Source organism: Phallusia mammillata, chromosome 8, assembly GCF_965637545.1.
Source record: "Phallusia mammillata chromosome 8, kaPhaMamm4.hap1.1, whole genome shotgun sequence".
NCBI classification, from domain to species: Eukaryota; Metazoa; Chordata; class Ascidiacea; order Phlebobranchia; family Ascidiidae; genus Phallusia; species Phallusia mammillata.
In genome coordinates, this window is record NC_137259.1 from 8,797,996 (window position 1) to 8,824,921 (window position 26,926).

The following is a 26,926-nucleotide window of genomic DNA, read 5'->3' on the forward strand; positions in this document are numbered from 1 at the left end:
AAAACACCACTTGTATAATCCGTTGACCATACATTGTTGGTTTATTTGGTTTTCAGCGACAGAAATATTTCAAGAAGTCTTATTCAAATAGAATGGTAATTAAAGAGAAAACACTTTTATAATCAATTTTTTGCAATTTATATAATTAGCAATTAACACCAACGTATAAAAGAATCCAAAACTTGATTTAAATATTTAACAGTACAGGTAACATTTCACAAGCACGGTTAAGTATTAACTTGCAACTATGTATCAGCTAATTAGTTAGACTTATATTTGCCGGTTAATTGATTATTTCTTCCCCGTCTAGTATGTCTAATGGCCGTGGGAAGACTCGAGGTTAGAGCCGGCATTTTGTTTTGGCCGGCAATTAAGGGCCGTTGGCCCGCGCGCAGATTTCAGCAAAAGTCCAAACGATTCAAGTTACATCCAAATACTTTGTCATTTTTCTAGCCTTATCTAAGCTAACGCAGGTTTGCCTTTTCTTTAGCTCCTGCCTATCCAAACGTTAACATAAAAATGGCAATTTTCTTAAAAATCGCGGTTTATATAGGTAGGAGTGAGAGGATTCCCGAGCGCTTTGAGCGGTCAAGTCACTGATCTCCATAAACATTCTTGTTGGATTTATGTCTTAAATATAGATGAACGCTTGTAAACTATTTATATTGCACAATAAAATATTTATTACCACTCAGTAACGATTTATTTCACCACTAACCTAATAACGTATTCCCAGCACACCTACACTAACACACATCACAGTCAGTCCACGCATATTTATTGGTTATTACATGCACACTGGAATAGATGCGTCCTATTAAACTACAAATCATATCTGCAAAAATCGCTATAAAATTGCTTACAACAAGATTTATCGACATTTTTCCACTCTCTCCCCATTGCCCACAATGCATTTTTGGGGCTTCCTTTTGCAGCCGCCATTACGCTTCAAATTGCTTCAAAAATCACCCAACCGTTCAACGGAGTAGCGCAATCCAGTGTTTATAGAGATCAGTGGGTCAAGTATATATTCATTGGTCAAGAGCTCGGAGCCGTTTTTAGAGCGATGTATGTTGTGAGACGCTTTTGGTATGTACATTAGTTTGCCCTACGTTCTATATTATTGTATATGGCCGCTACAGACGTCCCGCCATCTCCCGCGACGTCCCGCAATAGCAGCATTTTTTCCTAATGTCAGGAAATAGCTGAATAAGTTTTAGGCAGGGACATTTTTTGATTCATATACTATCAAAATACCTCAACCCAACCCTATAATAGCACTAACCGTCATCTATTTGCTCGATATTTAGCGATTTCCGCGACGTCCCGCAATCTCCCGCAATATTCAGCGTTTTAGTGTCACCCACAAGAACGTCATACCTTTCCAAGGAGTTTGTGAAAACCCACTTTTTTTACTAAATGCGCTAGAGCGCTTGTACAGTAATGTAAACGCTTAAGATACTTAAAACTTCAAATACTCTTGACATGTACTGCTTCGCTTACCTTAAACCAAGCAATAAGTGCAAAGCGTAATGCCAGCGAAAAAAAGTTTTTTGCATGTAGCAGCGACTTCGTTGTGTTAAAATTAAGCAAAAATAACTACGCATCGCACAGTAAATTGCTGCTGTTGTTTGGTTAAAGCCAACTGAACAGGTTATCCATTATAAAAAAATTCCGTTTTGTTGGTGGTATACCGAGTCAGAGTCAAGTCAAGTCTCATACTGTGACGAGTCCAAGTCAAGTCGAGTCTTTTCACAGCTTAGACTCGTAGTCAAGTCAGGTCTGCAAACAAGGTGACTCGATCACTGATAAAAAGTAATGTTGTCACATTTTTAATTACCCAAGCAAATAAGGTCGCTTCACTATGAATTGTTTTTATGGGTTAGGTTTTTGTTCCGACTGTTTTTTAGCTGGTTTAAACCCATAAATTCCAAAAGGATTTCAATTAAGTCACTGGGGCAAGATTATAATCAGCGTTGCCATGCCTCCTTACTTCTAAGATTTGTTCTTCTCTAGAAGGACAATGTTTTAAATTTAAATGTAAAATGTATTGTCCTTATTTTTGAGCAATGTCCTTCTTTTTGACCTGAGTCCTTATTTTGTCTTCGTATCGTATCGTATTTTATTTTGTTCACGTGCACTTGAACGCGAAGCATAGTAAATAATGACGATACAATGGCACGAAAACAAAGGACACTTATTTTCAACAATTACCAGGAACAAACTTAGTGAAATGAGAGTCAAATCCCTGCTACAGGTAAAAGTAAACCTAGACCTGAGCTGTCGTAAAATGCACGTATTTTCTATGAAAAACGTTTGTTTCGTATGAAATTTAATTTTTCGGTTATTTTGGCGTCCATGTCGATGGAAACCCTGATTAGAATTCGGCACTTTTGACACGCCCTATAGTCTGCCCTAAAACCTCGCGTGTGTTTTTAGTAGTGGCGTTGACTAATAATTTCTACTGATGCGGTTCGGTTCAGCGTCAAACAAAATACATGTTTAGTTTCTTTTTTTTTGAATTTTGTTTTTACACGGGGTTCGAACCCAGGACACTCCTGGGGACGCATCTCGATCAAGATTTTTTATGTCTGTATATGGGTCAGGAGCGCCAGACCATTCGGCCAAGTTCCTGCCCTTAAGGTTTATTTTTTTTCACGGGGTTCGAACCAAGGACACTCCTGGGGACGCATCCCGATCAAGGTTTTCATGTCTGTAAATGGGTCAGGCGCGCCAGGCCATTCGGCCAAGTTCCTGCCCCTTACGGTTTAATTTCTCCTTTTTTAGAACCGTTTTAATATTGCTCTCCCTCCCTTGGTTTATTTTAGCGTATTTTTAACCGCCAGGGTTTCAACCGCTAGCTGTGTCCTGTGTTTTCTTTCCATATTGCGATGATGTCGTGAACAAAACACAACACGAAAATCTATTAACACCATAACTCACGTCAGCCGCACATTTATCTAATTTTTGATCGGTGGTGCAAAGAGCACAAACCCTATTGAAAACGGTACATCTCAAAAGGGCTAACAGGGTTTGGATTAGGTATTATCATTAAAAATTCAATGAAACTAACCCAAAACTTTAGTTCTTGAAGTAACTTTTTGAAAACTTAATTCCTGACCCTACCCTATTTAGCCGCTAAATAAATAATTCAGCTCCTGCGCCACCTATCAAAAATTAGCTAAATGTGCGGCTGGCGTGAGCTATGGTGTTACCATATAATACAGTATGTATCTCACGGCACTTCCAACAAAAATTTAAAAGCCTAAAACAGATGTGAACATAATCTTCAGTTGCACCAAAGGCAAGAGAACATTTTGTCAAGAAAACGAGACAAATTTGCTTGGTTAACCCATGAATCCCGGAGGGCGGAGCCTAAAACCCCACATCAGTCCAACCCACAGAGATCAATGGACAGTAAGTTGAAGCGCTTGTGACGACAGAAAGAAAGTCTACTGTTTATCTGTTGACATGACAAAACATCTGGCAGTGATTTTTCTTTTTTTACCTTCTCGGTGTGGATGTAACAGTCAAGTGTCATCAAGTTTCACAAGCTACAATGAAATTTTTATTGATTATTTTGTTTATGATGAGTGAAAAGGTTTGCAGCGAAAAAGAGTAAGCACGTCGTTTTTTAAAAAATAGCGTACATGGCTATTCGTTTTAAAGTGGATGATTGTATTAAAGCTTAGTTGTGGATAACGTCGCGATTGCTCATAATCTCAACCCTGAAAATCAGCAGACGATTATTGATGCTCACAATGAAATTCGAAGAAACGTCCAGCCAAGTGCTGCAGGAATGGTTGAGTTGATTTGGGACATGGAACTGGAGCGGACAGCTACACTCTATTCAAGAAAATGTCCAACGACAATAGACAGGGTTAGTAACTAAACTGCAATTCAATAAAAAAACATAAAAAATACTTTTGCAGGAAAGCAAACACAGCGAATATTTTTTGGTTGGTGAAAACATTTATATCAGTGTAAATATAGCTTTGAATACATCGAATTACTTTGCAAATGTTGTGAAAAAATGGAGTGAGGAAAAGAAGAACATGAATACAGCAACCCTTACCTGTTATCCACCATGCGACCATTACAAGCAAGTCAGCAGCTTTTAGTTTGCCATGCATATATTGTAGGATGTAGGCCTACGTCGTCGTACGCAGTTTAAAACTTGCCTCACTTAATAGTTGGAAAACTAAATCTTTTACTTGTAAACATTTGTTTTAATTGCTGAATTTGTTTGAAGAAAAAAATGGCCCTTCCACAAAACATTTTTTGGCAATAGCAAACCAGGGTAAATTTATGCTAGTCAATTGGCTTGACGAAATAGATTCGGGTGAAATTCGGACTGATCAAGTCGTATTTGAGTTTTATTTAACTTATTTTTGACGCTGGTTAGCATCGGGAACGGGAAATAATCGTACTTATATGATGCAATAGTTGGCCACATTAACATCCACTATTATACACCTACGTCATTTCCAAACAAAAGTACCAATTTTATCACCCTCTTACATATTTTTAGGTGGTTTGGTCGCTAAGTAAGCGTATAGGATGCGGAATGACAACTTGCAAAGAGTTGGAGATTCAACAAACCTTGTATGAAATGGCAACGGTGGTGGTGTGCGACTACGTCCCTGGAGGAAACTATTATCGTAAGAGTTTTGCCTACCTATGATTTTCGGCATCTATAACAGGGGCAGCGAATCAAAGCAAATCTATGTTTATTCATCAGCTCTACCTTACCGCCGAGGAGAGCCGTGTTCGAGGTGCGAGGAAGGTTATACTTGTTCAGAAACGCTCTGCAAATATACAGGGCTTTCGAAAGGTTTGCACCCAAAACATTTTGTACATTTTGCATGAAGTGACAATACACAAGTGTATCGTAAAAGTTTGTGATTCGTTGTGTTAAACAAAAGTGTTTTATACGACGGACTATAACTTTTGGTTTGTAATTTATAAATTGAAACTGTCGTTTCAGGTGTCAAACTACAACCGTGGTGCAACTGTTACCTGTGTTTGCTGATTCATTTTGCTCTGCTTACAATGAAACTTTTCGTGGGATAATACCGAAGATTTAAATGCAAGAAAACAACAAACTTGCGTTCAATCTTATTGGTTTTAAGAAGCCTAGATCAGTTCCTTCCCGAGAAAATCGACACATATCGAAAATGAGCATGTTAGTAGTAAATACATTACAATGAGCCGTAGTCGTATGTTTTATTTCATTGTCATATTTCAGGGGATAAACTTACAAAACTATGCAATGCAAATAGCCCAGGAACAAAAGCGAATACAGCATGGCACATAAAAGTAAATTGTTCCCAAATTGCATCCCAATCACAAGTGTTAATTCTTGACTGGCATTTTGTAACAAATGCATAGGTAACAACATAAACACTAGAAGCGTAAGTTTGTTGCCCATAACAGTAAACCGAAAGATCACAGTGTACCACAACATCTGAAAAAGCAACAACTACCAGTTTCGGTTTATCAACCGCCTGTAATACACATTCTTGTTTAAACATTTTGTACACCTCGCAGGGCTGCAGAGTCGGAAAGTCTGAGTCTGACCAAATTCTACGTTGTTATTTCGGCTTCGAGAGGAAAATTAGAAAACAGTTTCTAATGCACCAAACTTAAAAAACGCAAAAAATACGTTTTCTCGTAATACAAATTCACATGTCATAAGGCCAACATAAGGGATACGAAACCTAAAACTTACGACTGTGCAAGTTGATTTCATACGTGGTTTTCATTTATTCAACTGTATTTAATTGGATATAAAGAAGTTGATTTGGGTATTATTATAAAGCCAATCAACCGAAGTGACCGGTGACTAAAGGACGATGGACACAAGGACGCAGACCCGAAAGTAATACATGTAAAGTTTGGCACTAAAAACATAATCAACCGATTTCAGTAACCGGTTTTTGGCAAGCTAAAGTAAATTGTCTACACAGAAACTATTTGCTAAAGATTACCTAAACCAAACTGTATCGTACGGCGTACAGCTAAAGCAGTCATTGGGACTTTAGGAGAACGGTTTCGTACTCGGGGTAAACTACTGCTAGGTTGAAGCTGGACTTCTTGACACAGCAGAACGTGTCCTTACTGGAGGAATCATGGTGGATGATTTGGGGGCAACTTCAAGCGTATTTAAGGATGTTGCAAGCATCTCGACTCTTTTGCTGTCAGAATTCGCTTCAGATTTAAATGCTGAAGCTGCACGGCTGTATTCAATCAAATGTTGGCTGAGTATCAGTGTTCGATTTAAATGCCACTACTTATACTTACGATATGTGTGTTTTATAGTTTAGTGAAACTTATTAGTAGCTTACTACTTTCAAGTCACCACAATTAGAAGAAACATGTCCAAGAAATTTTTAAGTAACAAAAATAAAAATAACCCCAAACATACTGGGAGCAGACTATATAAACTTATGTCCTAAATTTAAAGATGTATATTTTGTTACAAATGTTCTAATCATAGAGATTTTTCTGCACTGTGAAGTTTGGTTTCATTTTACCTGGTGACAGCTACAGGTGATAATGCCATTCCATGTGTGTATGGTGAAGATCCACCTGAAGTAGATTTTAAAACAACTGGAAGCAGTCTTGAATCAGTTCTGCAAAAATCATGTGTTTAACAACATGAAGCACATGTTCACAAACTTTACAACAAACTATTTGTATATTTTTTCGTACATTTTGATTTTACCAGCTTTAAATGATATGATGAGACTTCTATTTTACCCAAATTCATTGTAGACCAACATTACATTTACATCACAAAGAATTCACATTTATAAAAATTATCATGTCGGTTATTAACTTTTTTCCTAATTATTCTTTTCATTTTTAACAATTCAAACATTTTCAATGGCAACTTTGTTCCACACAATATGTATTGCAATAAAAGCAAACATATTGAACAGATTTACGGATTTTTCTGTAAGCAACACAAAGATTTTTTACAAATCATTAGTGGCAACCAACGACTTATAGACAAAACAAGATTTTTGCTTATGACTTTAAACCAGAGGTGGGCAACCTTTGTCACTGTGGGGCCAAATACAATTGCAATAATTAGATCGCGGGCCGCACCTTTATATGACACAAGGTGATTTTACTTTGCTGCATACCAAAAATGCATTATTACAAGCAAAATTCGCATTTGATTCTCGCAGCATATTGTCAGGTCACAGAAAAATAGCACCAGGTGCACTAATCTGCTCAAAAATATATAAAAATTGGACTCGTTTGCCAGTACATTTGAAGTCCAAGTGTCTCTGCGGGCCGCACAACCTTTAATCAAGGACCGCATGTGACTTGCAGGCCGCAGGTTGCCCACCCCTGCTTTAGACTTTTCAAAATCTAATGTAAACTGGTTTCTGCAATAATTTTAATTTTGTAAAAGGACACAAAGCATTGACCATCATAGCCAAAATTAACAACACCATGTTTTCCTCTGTCTATGCATTAATAATTTTTATCCACCAACCTTGGTGAAGCATAGGTTTTGTGCTGATTGGTATTGGCAGCATTCCAAATATGTTCTTGTGGAATGTTTGCAGGATCCATATCAGCATATGAAAGATGTAAGCCTTTCCGGCAAAACATATCCAAAAGATTAAGAGCTGTAGAAAAGGATGAAAGTAATGACCCTTTGATCTTATATGGTAATGTATTTGAAAACAGTTGCAAACAACAAAAAATTTATGACCAGTTCCATATCCCTTTCAAAGGACCACGAAACTAAACCCAGCTAGAGTATTTTTGCATGTGGGGTAAAGTAACAATGTTTGCTACTAGGATTGGCAAGCCTTTGCTTACTTAGTATTGTGCATAGTATTTGATTGGTCAAATACCCGGCCCTATTTATTCCAGTGCTACAAACATGTCAGCAGCGTTTCACTACATTGAATTGTTTTTAGGTTATTAAACTGTTATTTTTTCTTGCAAGTTGACATGACAAACTTCAACCTACCTCTAGCCTTCTGGTGCCGATACTTTACTTCCCAAGCATGGAGTAAAACATTGTAATATCTAGGTTGCTCAAAGTACTGCAGGTATTTTCTGTTAGAGACAAATTTATTTTACTACAATTTAATGCCATGTCATGGTTGATGGTAAGGGCCCAGAAAAGCAAATAATATTATTTGAAAAGCAATTGACTAATAGACAATAAAAGTGTCAGTGGAACATTTCCAATATGTAAGTCATTATGATGTCTGTTAGTAAAAGCAAAGTATGTTAAAACAGGGCTTCCCAAACTGGGGGTCGCGACCCAGTAAGGGGTCGCACAACAAACTTGAGGGGTCGCAGAGAGCTATACCAATTTTACAAAAGTACTCTAAATTGTAGGCTACTATTCTACGTTTCAGCCATTTATTTCGAAATGAAGTTGTTCAAACCGAAGCAATATCGCAAAATATTATTCTTGACTAAGCTGTAAATTCTACGTGAATAAATAGGCTTATGACGTCATATAACTCTGATGAGTGGCTTGTCACTAAAAACAGACAATTTAAGCTGATTACACTGAATAAATGTTGATTTTTTGTTAAGTACCGGGAGCTTGTGTTTAGTTTACGCTCGAATTAAGCGTTTCAATAAATACAACAAACATATTGCACTGTTTACTATATTTAACGTGGAGGGTCGCGGAAAATTTAAGGAGACAAAAAGGGGTCGCTATCGAAAAAGTTTGGGAAGCCCTGAGTTAAAACATTAAAAATGGCACACTGGTACACATTTTTATTTGTTTATTTAATATTTATTTAGGTCATCAACATTTAAACCACACATTAGAAACAACATACTTGTTGCAATTTGGAAATATGCGATGGAAATCTCCACTCCTTGCATGCTCATCATCACTTTCAACTAACATTCGAATGTCGTTCACAGTGAGTGTGTCTAGCATGAATGCTATCAATTCTTGCTACAAATGTGATAAATTATGTACAGTTGTCGTGTAGAATAAAATTATGTTTATACTTTTTAGGTCAAAAGCCTGGGTTAACTGTTTACTTTAAACAATACTGTTCAATTAAAAATCTTAAATGGTATGTTTACCACTTGGTACTTTTACATATAATCCAATGCTATATTGCCCCAAATATCAAAATTATACTTACAACATGACAGATACTATATCTAGGCTCACCTCATCAGCATGTTTGTAATGTTGAGCGAAGTAAGTGTGTTTCGCTCGACTGTCAGGTGACATTTCCTGACTCTGTTTGCGTTTGTCTTGACTAAAACTTGTGGCAGCTGACACAGTTGATGAAGGACTATAAAGATTTAAACTGATCTTTAAATGTTTTTACCAGTGTGATTATGATCAAAGCTATAGTAGCTCTATTTAATTAAACCAGCTAAAATGATCCAGTATATTTAACTACTATATTAAATGTTTGTGGCAGCATTTAAGTCATCTTTTATTTGACTGATAACTAATATACAAACAAGTGAGTATATTTAATAAAACATCCTTTCTAGGTACAAGAGAAATATAATTTCCTTTATCGCTAATTATCGCATTTTATTTTCGGCTTGTAAAAGTTTATCTGGATATATAACTGGCAATGGAACTGGACATAGTTATTTTATAATTCATAAAAAAGGAAGATTAATTGATGACTTAATGTACAATGAAATTATGTAATACTTGAAACAATTTAAATGTATATTTACTTGTTTCCTGTGTTTGGAGTTGGTGCATTAGCCTGTATTTGTTTCTTGTCAGGCAAAAGAAAACCAGCCAAGTTGAACAGATCTTTCACCATTGGTCCCTTTATCTCGACATCCAGTGTTGAGTTGGAATGCAAACTACAAACATTTTACACAACAGTAGGTAATAAAAGGTCTGACAGAGCACTTGTGTTAGACTCAAGTGTTGTTTCAATCATGTGAGTACAATGACAAAAATGCTGAGGATAGTTAGAGGGGTTTCCCCTCTTGTCATGGCTGCCAGAATGTCAAGTCCAACATTTTAACCTGGGCTGTTATTAAACAAATAATAATTTGATTATATGAAATTTTTAATGATCTAAAAATGTATCAAAAAATTTTACTCAATATCAAACAATATTTTTTTCTTCTATGCAGTAAACCTTGTAAAAAGGTGTAAAATTAACTTTATGGAACACATGAGTAACATTTTGTGAAATGCAGATTAAAAAACTCTATACCATGTGTTTCCAACCCTATAATCCCATGTTACCCAGGTAAGAGATTAAAATGTTATAGACCACATTTCAATTAAGCTAGTCTCCAAGAGAAAGTAATTAGAATGAAAAAAAATTCATGTAGAAATACAGATCGTTCTGTCTTGATTACTGCATCAAGGAGAATTACTGCATCATGTCTTTACTAGTTTATTACTGTGAGCACAAGTAAAAAAAATATTTAATGATTTAAAAATTTTAAAAACCTGTATTTGATAACAGCCCCAGTTAAAAACCATCAAAAATTCAACATATTTAAAGCTGTAGAAACAAAACAAGTGTTTGCATAAGGTTTGACATATGTTATTAACATAGTACAACAATAAATGAATTGTAAAAATAAAAAAGTTTTATGCCAAACCACATGGAACTTAAAATCATGGACCAAGTTGTGGTTTGGGAAATTAACCTGACATTTAAAAAGTTTTTTTTGTTTTTACAGTGAAATGCAAATACCTGGGTGAAATGTTGACTTCCAGTACCCAGGGCCTTAATCGATCATCCAACATTATATCAAATCCAAACAACTCATGGCAACAATATCTACGCCTGCAATTGGACTTTACCAAGCTGTTCGTGAATTGATCCACACTAAATCAAAGCAAAAACATCATACACTAATATACTTCACAACAGAGTTTGTTAACGAATAATTGTAACTACAATTAAATATTTTTTTTTAACACAGTTTACCTGATAATTGTTTTGATCACAATGTCTTTCATTTGTTCCCATATTTTGTCTGGATTGATTCCCTGATCCCGAAAATATCCCCACAAGGCTTTTAGACTCCTAAAACAAATTGTACCCAAATAAATAAAAAATACACATTACACACCATTCTAAAGCAACTCTTGGCATGTAAGCCAATCTTGGCACTACAGGTACTTTTTGACCAACAGTTTTGCAGGTTCATATTCAAGTACTTTTTGATAAAATTTAAACACATACATTGCTTGCTTTCAGTTCATTATGACGTGTTTAAAACCCAGCCCACACACAAAATGATGTCTCCTTTCTGATTGAAATATCAGTTGACACAATTACTATTACACATAAATAATTGAATATATAAGCTATGCAAGTACCATTTGTGTCCCTGACAAAGATTAGCATCATCATTCTGCTGAAAGTCACCAGACTTTTTGTTAATGCTATAATTTGTCAGATGCATGTAGCGGTTGCTCAGATGCTTCATTGAAGATGAGTATCTGTAAATAATAAAAATAAATTAATTATTTCCATACAGCAAACGAATTAAAAACGCTAGCTACAAGTTGGTCTCAAAACAAGTTTTCCAAATGTCCAACTTACTTGCATGTTGCAAATCGTACCAATCCATCATCAAAGAGGTAGATGCGAAGTGGATCAAATGATGTTACATGAACATAAAGTCTCAAATCAAATTTGCTTCCATTAATGAGGTAGGGACGTGATAGGTATCTAAAACATGACAGATTGAAAATTCAGTTTGTCCTTTATTCTCAGGTTTCAAACAACTAAACATTTTTTAAATGATCAAGATGAGGACCAAGAAATTTTGACATACTTTTGAACAAGCACAGGTTTCTTTGTTGGCACTTGATTCCACTTATGTATGACTCGAATACCAATTCCACGAGCTGATGCTGGCTACACAAAATAATATAGGACGATACAATTAAGAAACTATATTCAAGGCTTAAGACAAAAGAGCACTTACTGGTTTAATAATGTACTTTTGTTTTGTTCCCCCTTCTTCCCAAGCATTTTTCAGAAGTTTTTTGTCCCAGGGCAAAACATATGACTGAGGAACAAATCCAAACTCTTTTTTGCCAAACCTTGTCTGAAGGGTACAGGTGCAATTAAAATTTTAAAGAAATGTAAAGAAAATTGACAAACCTGCATTCGGGATATATTTCTCCACAATCTGTCCTTTCTGCCAAGTTGAAAAGATCCAGGAAAGTGATTAATCTTAATGCATACAAGAAAAATATTAATAAAAGTTTCCAAAAAATCATAATTTTGTAACTTTCAAATTAGCTAAAAAACTACCACTTTAACAGAAAATAATTGTTCATAACTAGGGCGATTATTTTTTGACTTTGAAAAAAAGAATAGGTCAAAAATTTTCAAAATTGTTTACAAAGTCAATTTTTTTTACAAAGTTAAAATCGTTTACAAACTACAATGTCGCGGTGTTGTAGAGGTTGCACTACCAGTGAAATATTCATTTTACACCTTGTAGCTTACTTTATACTGTTATAATTGGCCCATTGCCTAATTATTGCGAATCATAAACCATCAAGTGAGTGAAATAATTAGGTTGATATGTCGTGATGCTCAACACACCTCAAAACGTGCAAAGTTTTGGTAGGTCCCAAGTCATTTTACGGCAGCTGGAGGTTAGGTGCAGCTCTTGCTTCGGTTTTGTTTTAGATACTTCATGTATCTTTCGTTTAGACAAATGTATTGAATAATTTTCGTTGTGTCTTAGCTGCAGTTTTTTGGCAATGATTTTTAATTAGCTCATGCCCTTTTTAGAATAGGCTAGGTCTGTGTTCAGATTTTTGCCCTTCTGTCAGACTTTTGCACATTCTTTCGCTCTAGTTAGATTAGCCTAGCCGTATTTTAACTTTTTGAACAATAATGCGTAATTTAACTACTTGAATTCTTCATAGGTCAAAAGTTTGTCAAAAAAAAGTTTTTTAAAGTCAAAATTTGTCAAAATTTTCAATTTGTAGGTCAAAATTTTTCGTTTTTTAGGTCAAAAAATAATTGCCCTACTCATAACACAAAATATCCTAAACAGATACAGCAAATAATCATAACAATTAACAGGATCTTATTAATACCCATTAACAAACCTTCTGATATTCTCTTAGAGATCTAAATCCACTAGACTTCATATGTTTGCCAAAATATCCCAGCCAGTCATAATTTTCTGGAAACAATTTTAACCTTATGTTTTATTCAACAGTCCCACAAATCTATTACAACAGCCAATGTTAAATAAAGAAGCATCAAAGCTAGATGTAAAAATAGCAAATCAAACAATTTATTTCCATTCACTCTATAAATATCATTCAAACTTTTACTTACTTTTAGATGCTTTAAATCCTGATCTCATAACAGTGTGTCGAACAACAATAGGAGTGATACTACTGACTTTCCACTTCAATAATTTACGAATGTCACTAGGCAGGGATTCAACTGCAAAAAAAAACATTATAACCGGACAAAAAATTCTCCAAAACAATATTGAATGACTGAAACTACATGCATTTTAATGACACATAAAAACAAATGATTCACACACCTTGTTCATGTTTGGTTGCAAAGTTTATAACAGGAGGGCAGTTACTGAACAAACTCTTGATGACAGCAGGTTTAACAAGTCCAGATTCTGATGATTTTGTTCTGTCACCTCCGGACTGAGATGCACTTGTAGACACAGAGTACTCTGATGCTGAAATACCAGTAAAAATATTGTTGCAAAAAAAAACAATCCGAAAACTAGGTTAACTAAATGAATAACAACTATGTTTGAATGATTACAATACGCTGTACATATAGTAGGTGTTGTGAGAAAACAATGTAAAAAAACACATGTGAAAAACAAATGATTTATATAATCTCATAAAATGGCATAATATTGTTACATTAATATTCACCTCCTTCAGACATTGCATCTACATCATCACTACATGCATCATCTTCATCAAGGGATGTTACAACCTGGTCATCAATATCAGAATCATCATCATCTGGGCAATATTCTCCTGTCCCAAGATCACTGTCATTGTCTTGACAACAGCTATTGCCATCCACCTAAAATGTTGTGAGTGAAAATTTATGTGAGTTTTTATGTTATTCAATTCTGAACACTTACAAACTCATCAACAAATTCATTGTCACAGTTCTCTTCATCGCCAATTTCTGAATCATTTTCTTCATAATCAAACTCATTTACAGTTTCTGTGGTAGGAATACTTTCTGTAGGATGGTCTTCACCATCGCCGGGTTGCCGTTTAAATGCTCTGTAATAAACAATGACGTTAACTGTTTTGCCAACAATTTTTTTTATTACATTTATAGACATTAAGACAAATTAAAAAAAACATTTTATAATTACAGATTCTCACAGAAAGTCAGGCATGTTTAATGTTTCCAAATCTTTTTCCATAAGTGTTTCTTCTTGATTTTCATTATCTGCTCCATCACCACATGATCTGATAACACACAGTCAAATAAATATCTTAACAGAAACTTTCACTCAAGTTAGGTTTTTAGGACCAAGGTATTACTACAATGAAACGTACCCACAGAATTAGATGATAAGCAACAACTTTTTACACACTACTTTAGTTAATAAATGTAAGAAAAGGATAAAGTACCTGCCAGATTTTGACAGTAGAGTCCCATTTCCACTGTCATTACTATTTTTTCGAGATGCTGATATCACACTACTTTCTTGCACTACAGGACTAAGCAAAGTCATTTCCTTCTTAGTGGAATTCGATAAAACCCTGGTCTTTTTGGCAGAATGGATAGGAAGCCTTGGAACTCTCATAGTGCTAGTGTGGTTTTCAGAGTATTCATGGACATGTTTTGCAGCAGACTTATCTTTTCGGTTCTTTGCACTACCTGCAAGTCGATACTTTTTGCTTTGTGGTCCTTTTTGCAATGGTGATCTAGTTGGAAGAGTGGAAACTGTCTCATATCCTACTGTTCTGCCTTTAAAATGTTTGGCAGAATGAGAACGAGATGATGGTTTGTCCTGACTATGGTGGCCATGTTGATGGACTGTGTTTGGACTGTTAAGAACAGTAAATGAATCATCCAAAACTATTCTAGAATTTTGATTTGGGATGCTGCTAACATGCCTACTGGAGTAAATATTTTGGATCGTACTGGAACTGTTAGAAGAGTACCTTGGAGACATGCCATTGTAAGCTAAACTCGGTTTAAGCTTACTTTTCATGTGCTTGGAGTGCAGCTTTGAAAGAGAGCCATTTTGTAAAACCTTGACATTTTTGGATGTAAAGGTGCTTCTGTCTGTGGTGACCAACGGTTTGGACCTTGGTTTTTGGTTGGTGATTGTCATATCTTTAAAATGAGTTTCAGGTTGTTGACTGGAGTAGGATGAATTTGGCAAACTTTCAGTTTTTTTAGTAACGCTGTCACTTACATTGGGACAACTTTTGGTCCCAGGCAGAGTTTCAGGTAAAGGAAATTGATGCGGAGAAGTTTCTAAATTTGAAACTTTTTTATGACTATCAGGAATCAATCCAGGACTAGATGAAGCATGCTTCAAGGGCATTGATGTTCTTTGGAGATAGGAGTTTGAAGTATTTGTAGCAGCACTAATACCATGTGCTATGTGTCTGGAGCTTCCTGGACGGGAGGTTGTTGTCGCAGGCAACAATGTGTGCGACCAAGTTTGATAATTTAATGATTTTGAAACAGAGCTTGTATAGTGTGCACTTGGTGAATACGGAAAGGTTTTTCTGGCATTAACATCTCCAACCAAGTGTGGCGGTGAATTAGAAATATGCACAGAGCCTGATGAAATATCTGAAGGTCTGTTTTTGCTCATGTCAGTTATTTCCACCACTTCAAATGGAGGTGATGAACCAGGTGTTAAACCAATTGTGTTTAGAGGATTATCACGGCCAGAAACATCAGACGGTAGTAAATTTTTAAATGGATTAAAGTGTAAAGTATTGCCAGGAACAATTACAAGTTCAGCAACATTGGATACAGAAACCTGTTTGGGAGCTGTTGTGCGAGACAAAACCTGACCAGCAGACGCATAAGCAGCAGGAGAGGATTCTTTTAATAATCTGTAAACAGCATGTACAATTAAAGACAAAAACATGGTTAGAGATTAACATTTTTGTGAACTTGATTATGGACTAAAATGATTAAGCATGATTTACCCACCGGGAAGAAATCCGATTTGTTTTCCTCTGGTCACACTTTATTTCAGTTGGAGGTGGTCCGACAGAAGTACGGTATTTCAATACTGGTCTATCAAGGAAATCCAAATAGTTGGACTTATTAACAATTTGAGCTTCAGAGAGATCCCTTAACTTTTTCTCGAGACTTAATTTGCCTACCATTGCATTTCTCTCTGCTACCGATTTCTGTTGTTGAATAAGTTCTTGCGACTTGAGCATCACGACCAAACATTGTTGAAATACCAGACTTCTTGCACTTGGCTCTGCAGCCTCACACTAATGCCTATAAAACAGAAAAGCATGCAAAATTTCATTTACAAGTTTTTTTTTGCTGAGTTACAGTAAAAATTTGCCAATACTGAAAAGGCTTTGATTGCAACATACAGCCAGTGAAGATTTGATTATTTTATCTATATCTACATATATATATATGCAATTTATCTACTTTGTCCATTTAAAAGTTAAAAAAATAACAAACTCAAAGTAAGTAGATGTTTGATAAGTCATATAATAAAAAACACTTTTTTGGTTTATAAAACGTCTATTATTCAACTAATAAATATTTATGAAGCTTTTAAACTAAACTAACAAACATAAAATAGGAAAATATGCCAACAACTGTATTAAATACAACTGATACTCGGTAGAAAAATTATTGACTGGAGGAATATCATCTCATATGAACATTTTGACTATTAGAAAAATAATCACTTGACCATATTTCAAACTGAAACTACTGTAGCCTAATGTTCAGATTCAGACTTGCTATTTGATTCAACTGTTTCAGTCTACCTCACGCAGGGAGGTCAAAATAGTAATACAATATGTAACACATTGGGTGTTTGGACTTTTGATATCAGATCGGCCCGACACACGATCTATTTATAACAGGCGCATGGGCAGGCTGTAGCATAATGGATACACGTGCATTGTTTTCAAAAACAGCACTGGTTAATCAACAGAACACGGTTACCCGTCACGGGTCAAATGACCCACACATTCAAACATAAACAACACAAAGAATGGAAGCAGCAAGAGACGAAACCTGATTCCGGTCTTCTTAATTCCTCGACGAGTCGTCTGGCGGCTCACGATATTTATAACAATCAGAAGAATCCGATAGACTTTCTACTGCCGCTTGTGGTAGCTTCTTCGGTCACCTGGCAACGCACATGTTTTCTACCTGCGTTTATAGTTTGTGTTTGCATGTGTGCAAATATATTTTTAAATAAACACATAAAGTGTGAACAACCGAACAAGTATTTGCTGTAAACACTGAGACGCTATAGCAAAAATAAAAAGCATGTTTGCTTTCCAACTCCACTACTTGACACTCCTTGAAGAACTTATTCGTCAAACACACCTTTTTTCTGTGTGTCCGTGATGTTAGCATAAAGGTATATTGTTTGTTTTGTTTTTTGGGTTGATTTTGACTTGACCCAGAGCAAACCGGTAGAACTACTAACACTGGAATTAGGCTTGCGCCCGGTTTGGTAGGTGGCGCAACGGAGCATAGGCGTTTATGGTGCTCACTCAGCAATCATTCTTACCATAAACCCAAATTGCTGAGTCAGCACCATAAACGCCTATGCTCCGTTGCGCCACTTACCAGAAATTTCCAGACCGGGCGCAAGCCAAAGTCCAGTGTTAAGGCCCGTTTACACTATGCGTATCGCGCTCGCTCAAACCTGCGTAAGTTTGTTTGTTTCATTTTTTCTGTCTGGTTTCGCGCTTGACTGATTTCGGGCGCTCAAGTCTCGTAGAAATGAGCGAGCGATCGCCTGCCGAGCGTTTTTCTGCGTATCAAGCTGCTTGAACCTGCGCAAACGGTTTGTGTTATCGCTGTGTACGGGTTTCTGATTTGAAAAAGCTGGTTCAATTGCCAAAAATAAATGATGACACGCTATTTGCCTTCAATTTAAGTATTTATTACATGGTTATGATTGCATGTTGTGTTTTATTGTGTTTAAATATTGTAATTAATTGCATTTAAAATGTACATTTACCCTAGCACAGCGGACTATATGTTATTGAAACATGAAAGTGAGATAAATATGTCACCAATCTATACAACAACAATCCTGTATGATAACCAAGATGCAAAATCATGTTTACTAACAAAATATGATTTAATTTAGATCGATACAAAGCTTTTTCGATCTAAAATAGGTAATAATAATTTTATGTGGTAATTTATGGCCATCGACAGTAAGCTTAGGTACGCACCGATAATCGCAGTGTAAACGGAAGGGGTCGCAAGGTAAGGTTAGGTTAGGCGCCGCTAAGCATAGTGTAAACGGGCCTTTAGTAGCTCTACCGACCAAATCTGCATATAGCTGAACCAAAGAACCCTATAAAGAGTTCTTTGGCTGAACGAGCATTTTTGCCATATGTTTTCTATTATTAAAAACTTCCACGTTCCACCAGGGGCAGATCAGAGTATAGTAATGCACCGAATCGGCTACAGTAAGTTCGGAATGAAACTAAATATTCAGAAGTTTATGCCGAAAACATTCGGCCCATTCAACATAATCAAGTGTGCTAACGCATATAGCAAACACGCACATTAAGCTTTTGACACAATGTTAAGTTTAATTGTTGTCAGACTAACGGTATGACTGCAGCAGGACAGTTGTATTGTGGGTTTTTAAGGTTGCTTCGGTCGTCTGCTTGACTGCAGTGTACGAAACAATGATGATTTAATAAGATTTCAGAGCTGACCGCGGAAGATACTGTTAACGACCTTATTTAACCTGCGTCAAAATCCTGAATTGGTGGTGAACATTGTGTGTGTTTAACATAATTTTAATAATAGCTATTTGTAACTTGCATGTTGAGTGCATGCATTAAAACAGCATGCAAGTAGTACAAAATCAACCCGTTTTAGACATATAGCAAAGTAACTTGTTACGCATTCTTCACAAATATGCCTAAATAGCATATAATTTCACCCTGCATGTCGTACCCCCTGCGTTAGCGCTTCGTACCCCCAAGGGGTACACGTACCCCTGGTTAAGAACCGCTGTTCTAGCATGTTTGTATAACTATGTTTTCTATGTTTAAATTTTACTGATTGTGAACTATGTATTTATACTTTTATAGTGCTTAAGTCAACTCTTGATTGCCAACTGAGTGATGGGATAGGATTTGCGACTTCAACTAACGACTAAAGAAGTTGGCGACTTCAATTCAAACCGCCTAAGTTCCTTGTTCAAAGAAACACAAGCGATAGGATTTAGGATAGGATTAGAACCGACAAGCTTACTTGCAAACACAAGGCTGTTGCGCTAACCACTCAGCCACTTGAAGACCAATATTATCAGATTACTGAAACATAACCAATCTGGTTCTAGAAACATGTTAAATCCAAGTCACGAACCTCTTTCGTCGTTGTTGGATGATTGTATTTACAAAATAATAGAGCACTATACAACCAAAACTATTTTACTGAACTTTGGCAAAAATGACCACTTGTGAAAAGATGCTTAGGTATCACTTATTAAAAAGTTTTTGCTTTTTTAATTGACCAAACAGCCTTTTTATTTGTACACATTTCGATTGTCTGGATGATTTGGTACTAGCGCAGTGGTCAGCGCAGAAGCGAGTTTTGCCTCAATCATTTCGCGCAGGTACGATTGCGTTGCATCCCCTCCAGTGGAGCTTGATGCAGAATAATTTCTTGATGGACGATGTTTTCGATTTCGGCGTGACTGGAGTTGCATTTGATTGTCTTGGATCAAGCTTTTCACCATATTGTCGATTTTTCCTTCCAGGCCTTCATCTATGGTATTACTATTTCGTGAAGATGCCGCCAGTCGTTGTTGCTGAATCATTTCACGTCGGTCGCCGCTTCGGTAAAAGTATTGTTCTCTTCTACGCAAAGTCGAGTTAGATGGCGCCCTTCGATATGAATCATAATCAGAATTGTATCCTCCAGATCGTCTCGAACGACGACTTGGTGTTGGTGAATCCATATGATCTTCGTCCCATTCTTTGAAGTAAAAAAAGAAGACCAGTAGTTTTAAACGTGCCTCCACTATTTTATGACTTTTTAAAACTTTAAATCCATGTAGAACAACTCAGATTTATTCAACACACTATAAATAAATGCAGTTTTGCTGCGTGATAAAGACAATTTGGTTAGATCCTTACCGCTGTAAAAGTCATCGTTAGAAGAAAAGCTTCTGGAATTTGCACCAACGTTGTGGCGTTTGTGGTGGCGATGATGATGTGATTGATGGTAAGGGGACTGATGATCTTTCAAGCTTTTTAATGACGATGCCATCTGCACAAATATTTTTTGATTGCAACAAGCTTGAGGCTGAATTTTTTACTTTAAGATCCACTTTTATTTACAATTTCTTTTTTCCCACCTTGGAATCTGTCTTCCAGAGAAGTTGAGGGGAAGGTGACACTCTTGATCTTGGCAATGAACCTGCTCCAGGAACTGTCAGTTCATTTGAAGAAAAAGAACCCTGAATAAAGAAAAACGGTCGTAACACCAAATTGTCAAATATTTCTAGTTCTCATTTTTTAAATATAAAATTATTTTGTTTAAAACAAACTTATGTCAGCCACGGTACAGTGTTAAATTAACGATATTCCAAGTTACCAGCTATTATCAAAAACTCAACTAAAGGTTTAAAGAATAATTTAGAAATAAACAAAAACTAATGAGCTTAAATTTGAAAGAGTTTTACCTTGGTCACAATGCCTTCGTCGACAGTGCTGTCATGAGAATCGGCAAGTATAAAATTTTCACCTCCTGGTCCAAGATCAATGCTGTCATAAACCACGTGGGGATCATATTGAGAACCTTCCCATTTTGGCGTTTTCTCTACCTTTACTCCATCGAATCTGTATTCAATGTCGTCCCTATCCGCTATTGCTTCACGCTGAACAGCATGTTTCCTGTCAGAACTGCTGCTTCGTTCCGACTTTGGTGTGGGAAATATGTCAAAGTGTTGTTCAGCCTGCGTTCGATCGCCCAATTTCTCGGTTTTACTCGATTTGGTTTTTCTGTTTATTTGAAAATCGTTTCCATAAAATGATGAATAATTTTGTGCCATTGGATCATCAGGCAGCTCGTCAAGGAGATCACTGGATGACTTTGACGATTTACTCAAACTGAAACAGAAAGCATCACCATTTGTTATGATTCCGAGAAAAACTTAAACACTGCTCAACGACAAGCTACACACTTTGAACTACTTGTTGCTATATTTTTCCACGTTTCGTTGGAAGTCGGAAGAACCTTCGGTCCCATGACACAAGACGTGCCTTGTATTCCCCCATAAGGATCGTAAGCCACATCCCACTGATATTTATTGGTTTTTGATTCTAGGAAGAAAGATTTTGACTTAAGATTAGGAATATTGGAACAAACAACATGTTTCCATTCATTTTTAAGCAGTGTCACGTAAGAATACTGATCAACGTGTAAACAATTGCACAAGCGCATTTCAGGCATTGCTGAAGAGGTGCATGGAAAATTATTACTCAATAAATAATTAACATGAGTTGGCCGCTGGTGTATGCCGCTGTTTACCATCGATACTTGTCTTTCTGTCGTTATGACGCTTGTTAGAAGCTGTCAGTCTGTAAGTAACAAAAACATGTTATCAACAGCAAACTCAAGCCGCCAGAATTTATCCTTGCAGTTATTCTGTCGCAAACATAATACACTGTAACACATTTCGTACCTGTCAACTTGCATCGAGTGACGTTTCTAAAAACAAAAAAAAATGTTTTACACGACGATGGTAACGTACACTATTATTACAGTTAAACTAATTACAGTTGTTGTTTTGTCCATTTTACTTTGTTTGATAGACATCAATATAGTCAGGGATACTACATTTTTTCATGTTTCTCTATGAATCAATTCCATATTTAAACATGGAAATTTAAAGAAAATGTAACGAAATATGTAAAAAAACAAGAATGTTGTAATTAATTCCTGAGTGAAACTAAGCACTTTGCTTTCATAAACTCTACACAGTTTGTGACTACCACCATAAGCTCCTTCAATAATTTACCGTCGCAATAGAGGTGAAAGTCAAAGGTCCACAAAACGTCAATACAAACTGCGCCAATAGCTTTGACGACAAAGACGTTGGAAATAATTACTTTGAGAAAAATACATTTCAAATCATTATTTGAGGTGATTTACCAAAGGTTCCATTTTCGCGGCGGATTTAATGCTTTCTATTGACTTTGACGTTCTTCTGCTGACTTTAGGGCCTGTACAAATCAAACGTTGTGGTGATTGCCATATTACCGATGAAATCTATCAGTCGTATTTACCTGTGTCTGTGCATTGAAATGAATGCTCCATATAAAAGGCGGCTGGATCAAATTCGTCGTTCTTTACGTTAAAATCCGCAATACTTCGCCTGAAGACAATGTGTTATTAGGATATTTGTGACTTTAACAAAAAGTGTTAGCTCGTCTGTGTTGGCTACTTGGTTTTGATGTCGCTAAAGTTGTTTGGTTTTGTTTAATGTTCTAATACAAGTCCGCACATAAAATTTCCAAACCGCTGCATCACTTATGCAATTGTTCAAAGGGTAATTAAGTGATAAAGAGTATTACCGAATACAACGCATTCGGCAAAGTTAAAAATGATAACTACATTTATTTTTTCGGCGAACAACATTTTCATAACCTCAACATGACATGGTCAGTAACCATATGCCCGTTTTTGGCAATGAGAGAAAAGAGAAGACAAGAAAAATAAGATTGCAAATAAGATATGACTTAAACTTACCGCTTGTGAGAATTAATGACTTGTTTTCGTAACTCTTTTACGTAAGCTTTATCCGGGGCAAACGACAACCGAACTTTAGGCGCCTGTAGTGAAGAGCTGGACACTTCAGGCCACACTATGGAACTCTCCCGATGACGTTTTGATCTCATCAACGAATTTACCTTTTTGATAATGATATACAACAAAGTTTTATAAAACAATTACAATTAATGAAAACATTTTTATAAAACTGTTGTTATCACTATTCGCTTTAAGAAAACATTCCTAAACCCTTATTGCAATAAAATTGGATTAGTGTTAATTTTGGAAACTGTCAAAATTTCCCATTTTTAAAATGTATCAGTTAATTAGGTGTCACCTGTTAACGACAACGTCAGTAAAGCGCGGTATAGGCGGATATGTATACCTTAGCCTTAAAATGTGCAGTATATACGATGAAGAAGATAATATAATTTAGTGAAACTTAGTCACGTATAATGTAGCTCTTAGCCATAACCTGTTTACCTTTTTACGGATAGTCGAATACCACCCTCCCGAGTCTTTGTGCCTCGAACCAAGGCTTGTAGAGCTGCTGTGTGGACTTGCATCCTCATCTAAACTCGTGGCCAGTGATCGCAACCATGCGTTGTATTCCCTTGTTAGAGGACTATCTTGTGTAATGGCTTGTCGGCGGCCAGTCCGTTTGTTTGCTTGAAAAAACTTATTTGATCGACCTGATGGCCGTCTGTGCGCGACATTTTTTTCAAGTGACTGGTGTAACGATCTAACGACTTCAATATTGCTTTGAGTATTTCGACGGCTTCGTCTTACATTTGGGCTAAGAGAAGGATAAGAGTCTAGTCCAGTTTTATTTTTGCTGACATTTACTCCCATTGCACAACGCTGCCCCAATAAAACAAGCTGCTTGCAGTGCTTTCTAAAAAAAATTGTTAATACGCAGATATCAGTACCTCTAGAAAGTTTGGTTTGAGTTCATGTTGTATGTACAAGACACAGTACGACAGAACTCTATTATAAACACCCTCACCGTTCTTCTGCACCGGCCACGAAGTGAACAGAAGGTAACTAAATGATTTATGACGTACATTAAGAAATGACGTAGTCGTCTATCGTTCGAAGAAGAATCGCTTTTCTTGTGGAGAACATTTGCATAGTCATGCAATATTGCTGTTACAATTGTTCTTTGATTTACTGATAAGCGATATATTTCAATGTGGCTAAGTTACAAATAAATTGGTGGGTTTTTGTTGTTGTCGGCTTGCAAACTACAGGTTTTCACTTTTAGTATAAAATTAAACTATTTTAAGTTTATGTAGATACCCCGTAGCCGTACCAATGTTTACCTTGGTAACATTTTATATGAGCTTTAGTTATCACAGTGTTAAACTTGTTGGGATAAAACATTTGGTGACCCCAAGCGTGCAAAAACGTTATTTTTGCAGTCTGAAAAACAATTGAAAAAAATAGTTATAAGCAAACCATAAAACAACACATGCTACCAATAATTATGAACATTTTGTATTGAATGGTCTTGTAAAACGTAAAGTCAAACAGCAACGGAAATGCGCGAATCTTGTGAAACCATAGATAACTTAATTCACTAGATGCGCAACTCGTCTGCCGACTAAATATTTAAAAAAATCTCTCGGGTGAATTACTACATAGAACAAGATGTAACTTTTAATGTGTAGTTATGTTTTGTTGATGTATTTTTTAAACATTTTTATTTTAACAAATCTAATTTAATTACCATGAACGAGAATATATTGGTTTTGCCTTCCTTCAGACGTTGCACGCTTGAATGAACAAGTACACATTTCGTGTGCATTGGTAAGAACACAGACATATTTTGTCGTCTTGTCGATAGTTTTTTGAGCTGCGGCGTTTAGTTTGATAAAAATGTTTTAGTTTTTGGAATTTTCTTAATAATATGATAAAAAAATAGCAATTAACCTTATTTATGTAGCAAGTTTGGACTTTGAATTCGCTGAATTGGACAATTTGCATTATGTGTACCACCTTGCTACATATATGGGTTGCCATTATGGTGTCTGCATTTTTGGCCCCCTAGTCAATAAATCCAACTAAGTGGCCTTCCTAGAATACCAATTTTCTTGACTACATGAAAATAATAAATTAAAAAAAACATGAAAAAGTGCATAAATTGCTGCTGTTAACTAACTTTGCATCCACAGAGCATTGACTGCCAATTGGTTGATACCACATGCACCAGAGCCAATATTTTTAACAGTCTACCATACAGTGTTTTTTTAGGATTGTGTGATGGTATGTCAGTTCAAAAAATTATATGTTAAATTGCAACTTATACCTGTACTACGTGATGATGGCAATATAAGAACACCACTGGTTCTGAAATGATTATATGCTGCTGAAGCTCTAGCAAACAACTCAATTGCCCAATGAACCACATCAGGGTGGTACCGTCTCCGATTAATGGTCTTTGAAGCATTTTTACATCGCATTTAAAAAAAATGAGGCTTGCCACTCATTAGTGAGTGTTTTTGACTTTCAACCAAATCCTGCAAAAGGGAAATGACACATTACTGTTCCAAAATTAAATGAGAAACATTTGAATCTGCATACCAAGATATCCTAATGAATTCGGTCATCCACTGTTACCAATTCTTCTTCACTAGTTGCTCTGGATTTCATTTGCTGCACTCTGTTGCGTTCCATTTTTTGCCATACTTTGCACACATTTTACACATTACCGGCCCTTTTTCTGTTACTGTGTTTGAATATTAGGTGATCTAGTTTTAAATGTGTTGCCATATCTACTGGCTACATTGCAGTGAGGTGAGCGAATTATGGTTGTGCCTGTCAGGGCGTTCCATGCTTGTATGACATGTTTGTTAATATTCTTGTTTTTTCCTGCGTACTCCCGTACAAAGTTTAAAGTTATCCAACTCCCCTGTAATGATGCAAAAAACAAACAAAAAAAAGTAAAAACTATCTTGTTTTAAAAGCAGGTGTTATACTTAAAAATGCAGTTAAAGTTGATTTCCTCAATGGAGTAATACCCAAGGATAGTGGTTTAACTCACCATCCATAAAATGGAGCCCATTCAACCTCAACATTGCTTGAGATGCAAAGTCTACCACAAAAAATATAACATACAGAAACCCAGATTAATTCATAATAAACATAACTGTACCTTATGTATGCTTTAACAATTTTATTTTTATATTGTTCTACCAAAAGGTATTTGCCTTTTCTATAAAATGACCACTTTTCTAAATGTTGTACAACTTGTTGTTTAAAATGAACTGTTAACTTAAGAAGTGTGTACTAAATTGTTTAAAAGCTTTCTCAGCACTTTTAACGCTGTGATGTTTAACCTTTCTGTCAAATGGTGCTTTTCTGCTTGTCTTGGCCACAACACCTGATTTTAGCTGTAATAAACATTTATATGTTCATGAGCAATGTTACCAATTTTGTCCTGTACTGCTGTTTAGGATTTTTTTGGATGGCAAAGCACCAATTTTTAACTTTTTTCTGCAACCAAAGAATTACTGTTTGATTTTGACAACAGAAGTGGGTTAAAAGGAAACTAATATTACGTTTCTTTATGAAGCATGTATTATGTCTCCCTAAGTTGGGTCACGCAATGAGAGCACACATTTTTGTAAATTGCTGTAATGTTTCTTCATATCAGAGTTGCTTTGAAATTCAGGATTGCAAATTGTAAACAAAGATTTTTAGCCATTGGCACGGTGTGGCTAACCTAGCTATTACACAGAAATGCAACTAAATCACAATTACGAGAATTTAGTCTTGTCCATGGTATATTTAACATACAAAATCAATCAAACAAAAACGGTTAGTGATCCTTTTAAAACACACAATAAACTTCTAAAAACGAATAAAATACACGAGATACATGACACTTACGTAACCTGCAAGTTTATTATCACTTCAATTCCAAAGTTATTTGACGTTTAATGCAATAAATT

The 26,926-nt window shown here is 36.0% G+C and overlaps 3 protein-coding genes across 7 annotated transcripts; 1 reads left to right on the forward strand and 2 right to left on the reverse strand.

Moving 5' to 3' along the window:
• The first annotated feature begins 2,659 nt into the window (after window positions 1-2,659).
• Window positions 2,660-5,105, forward strand: LOC145204466 (GLIPR1-like protein 1). 4 transcript variants are annotated; one of them, XM_080077029.1, is made up of 6 exons: window positions 2,660-3,417; window positions 3,740-3,880; window positions 3,933-4,106; window positions 4,532-4,661; window positions 4,742-4,834; window positions 4,988-5,105. In XM_080077029.1, exons 1-6 carry the CDS (start codon window positions 3,355-3,357, stop codon window positions 5,071-5,073), a joined length of 687 nt encoding a protein of 228 aa, XP_079933155.1. In that variant the 5' UTR covers window positions 2,660-3,354; the 3' UTR covers window positions 5,074-5,105. The 4 variants fall into 4 exon arrangements, with proteins under 4 accessions (XP_079933155.1, XP_079933156.1, XP_079933154.1 ...); XM_080077030.1 differs by having other exon boundaries at window positions 3,743-3,880; XM_080077028.1 differs by having other exon boundaries at window positions 3,359-3,618; window positions 3,688-3,880.
• A 107-nt stretch (window positions 5,106-5,212) lies between these two features.
• LOC145204465 (uncharacterized) lies at window positions 5,213-17,312 on the reverse strand. 2 transcript variants are annotated; one of them, XM_080077025.1, is made up of 23 exons: window positions 17,229-17,312; window positions 16,167-16,466; window positions 14,618-16,066; window positions 14,366-14,452; window positions 14,113-14,260; window positions 13,895-14,051; window positions 13,540-13,689; window positions 13,323-13,433; window positions 13,088-13,164; window positions 12,123-12,194; window positions 11,944-12,066; window positions 11,791-11,873; window positions 11,556-11,684; window positions 11,330-11,452; window positions 10,935-11,033; window positions 10,698-10,832; window positions 9,709-9,843; window positions 9,179-9,305; window positions 8,832-8,953; window positions 7,997-8,085; window positions 7,511-7,646; window positions 6,537-6,635; window positions 5,213-6,239 (listed from the first exon to the last, which is right to left on the reverse strand). In XM_080077025.1, the coding sequence occupies exons 2-23, from the start codon at window positions 16,400-16,402 to the stop codon at window positions 6,077-6,079; spliced, it is 4,050 nt and encodes a 1,349-aa protein (XP_079933151.1). In that variant the 5' UTR covers window positions 16,403-16,466; window positions 17,229-17,312; the 3' UTR covers window positions 5,213-6,076. The 2 variants fall into 2 exon arrangements, with proteins under 2 accessions (XP_079933151.1, XP_079933152.1); XM_080077026.1 differs by lacking the exon at window positions 17,229-17,312 and adding an exon at window positions 17,157-17,215.
• Window positions 17,313-19,524: 2,212 nt separating this feature from the next.
• LOC145205460 (uncharacterized) lies at window positions 19,525-24,021 on the reverse strand. The gene is made up of 11 exons (XM_080078183.1): window positions 23,457-24,021; window positions 22,953-23,113; window positions 22,490-22,578; window positions 22,356-22,426; window positions 21,886-21,911; window positions 21,732-21,781; window positions 21,385-21,523; window positions 20,884-21,310; window positions 20,557-20,658; window positions 20,336-20,468; window positions 19,525-20,174 (listed from the first exon to the last, which is right to left on the reverse strand). Exons 1-11 carry the CDS (start codon window positions 23,823-23,825, stop codon window positions 19,723-19,725), a joined length of 2,019 nt encoding a protein of 672 aa, XP_079934309.1. The 5' UTR covers window positions 23,826-24,021; the 3' UTR covers window positions 19,525-19,722.
• Between the last annotated feature and the right edge of the window lie 2,905 nt (window positions 24,022-26,926).

What these genes read in the sequence shown, in the direction of transcription:
- LOC145204466 (XM_080077028.1), top strand. Translation starts at nt 3,560, where the DNA reads ATGAAATTTTTATTGATTATTTTGTTTATGATGAGTGAAAAGGTTTGC. An exon ending in AAGGTTTGCAGCGAAAAAGA is followed by an intron (nt 3,619 to 3,687) that starts GTAAGCACGTCG and finishes ATTGTATTAAAG; the next exon opens with CTTAGTTGTGGATAACGTCG. An exon ending in CATGCGACCATTACAAGCAA is followed by an intron (nt 4,107 to 4,531) that starts GTCAGCAGCTTT and finishes ACATATTTTTAG; the next exon opens with GTGGTTTGGTCGCTAAGTAA.
- LOC145205460 (XM_080078183.1), bottom strand. Translation starts at nt 23,825, where the DNA reads ATGGGAGTAAATGTCAGCAAAAATAAAACTGGACTAGACTCTTATCCT. An exon ending in ATTTCAATGCACAGACACAG is followed by an intron (nt 22,427 to 22,489) that starts GTAAATACGACT and finishes TGATTTGTACAG; the next exon opens with GCCCTAAAGTCAGCAGAAGA. An exon ending in TCTGGAAGACAGATTCCAAG is followed by an intron (nt 20,469 to 20,556) that starts GTGGGAAAAAAG and finishes ATATTTGTGCAG; the next exon opens with ATGGCATCGTCATTAAAAAG.
- LOC145204465 (XM_080077025.1), bottom strand. Translation starts at nt 16,402, where the DNA reads ATGCTCAAGTCGCAAGAACTTATTCAACAACAGAAATCGGTAGCAGAG. An exon ending in TCGGCACCAGAAGGCTAGAG is followed by an intron (nt 7,647 to 7,996) that starts GTAGGTTGAAGT and finishes CCTTTTCTACAG; the next exon opens with CTCTTAATCTTTTGGATATG. An exon ending in TCACCTGTAGCTGTCACCAG is followed by an intron (nt 6,240 to 6,536) that starts GTAAAATGAAAC and finishes GATTGAATACAG; the next exon opens with CCGTGCAGCTTCAGCATTTA.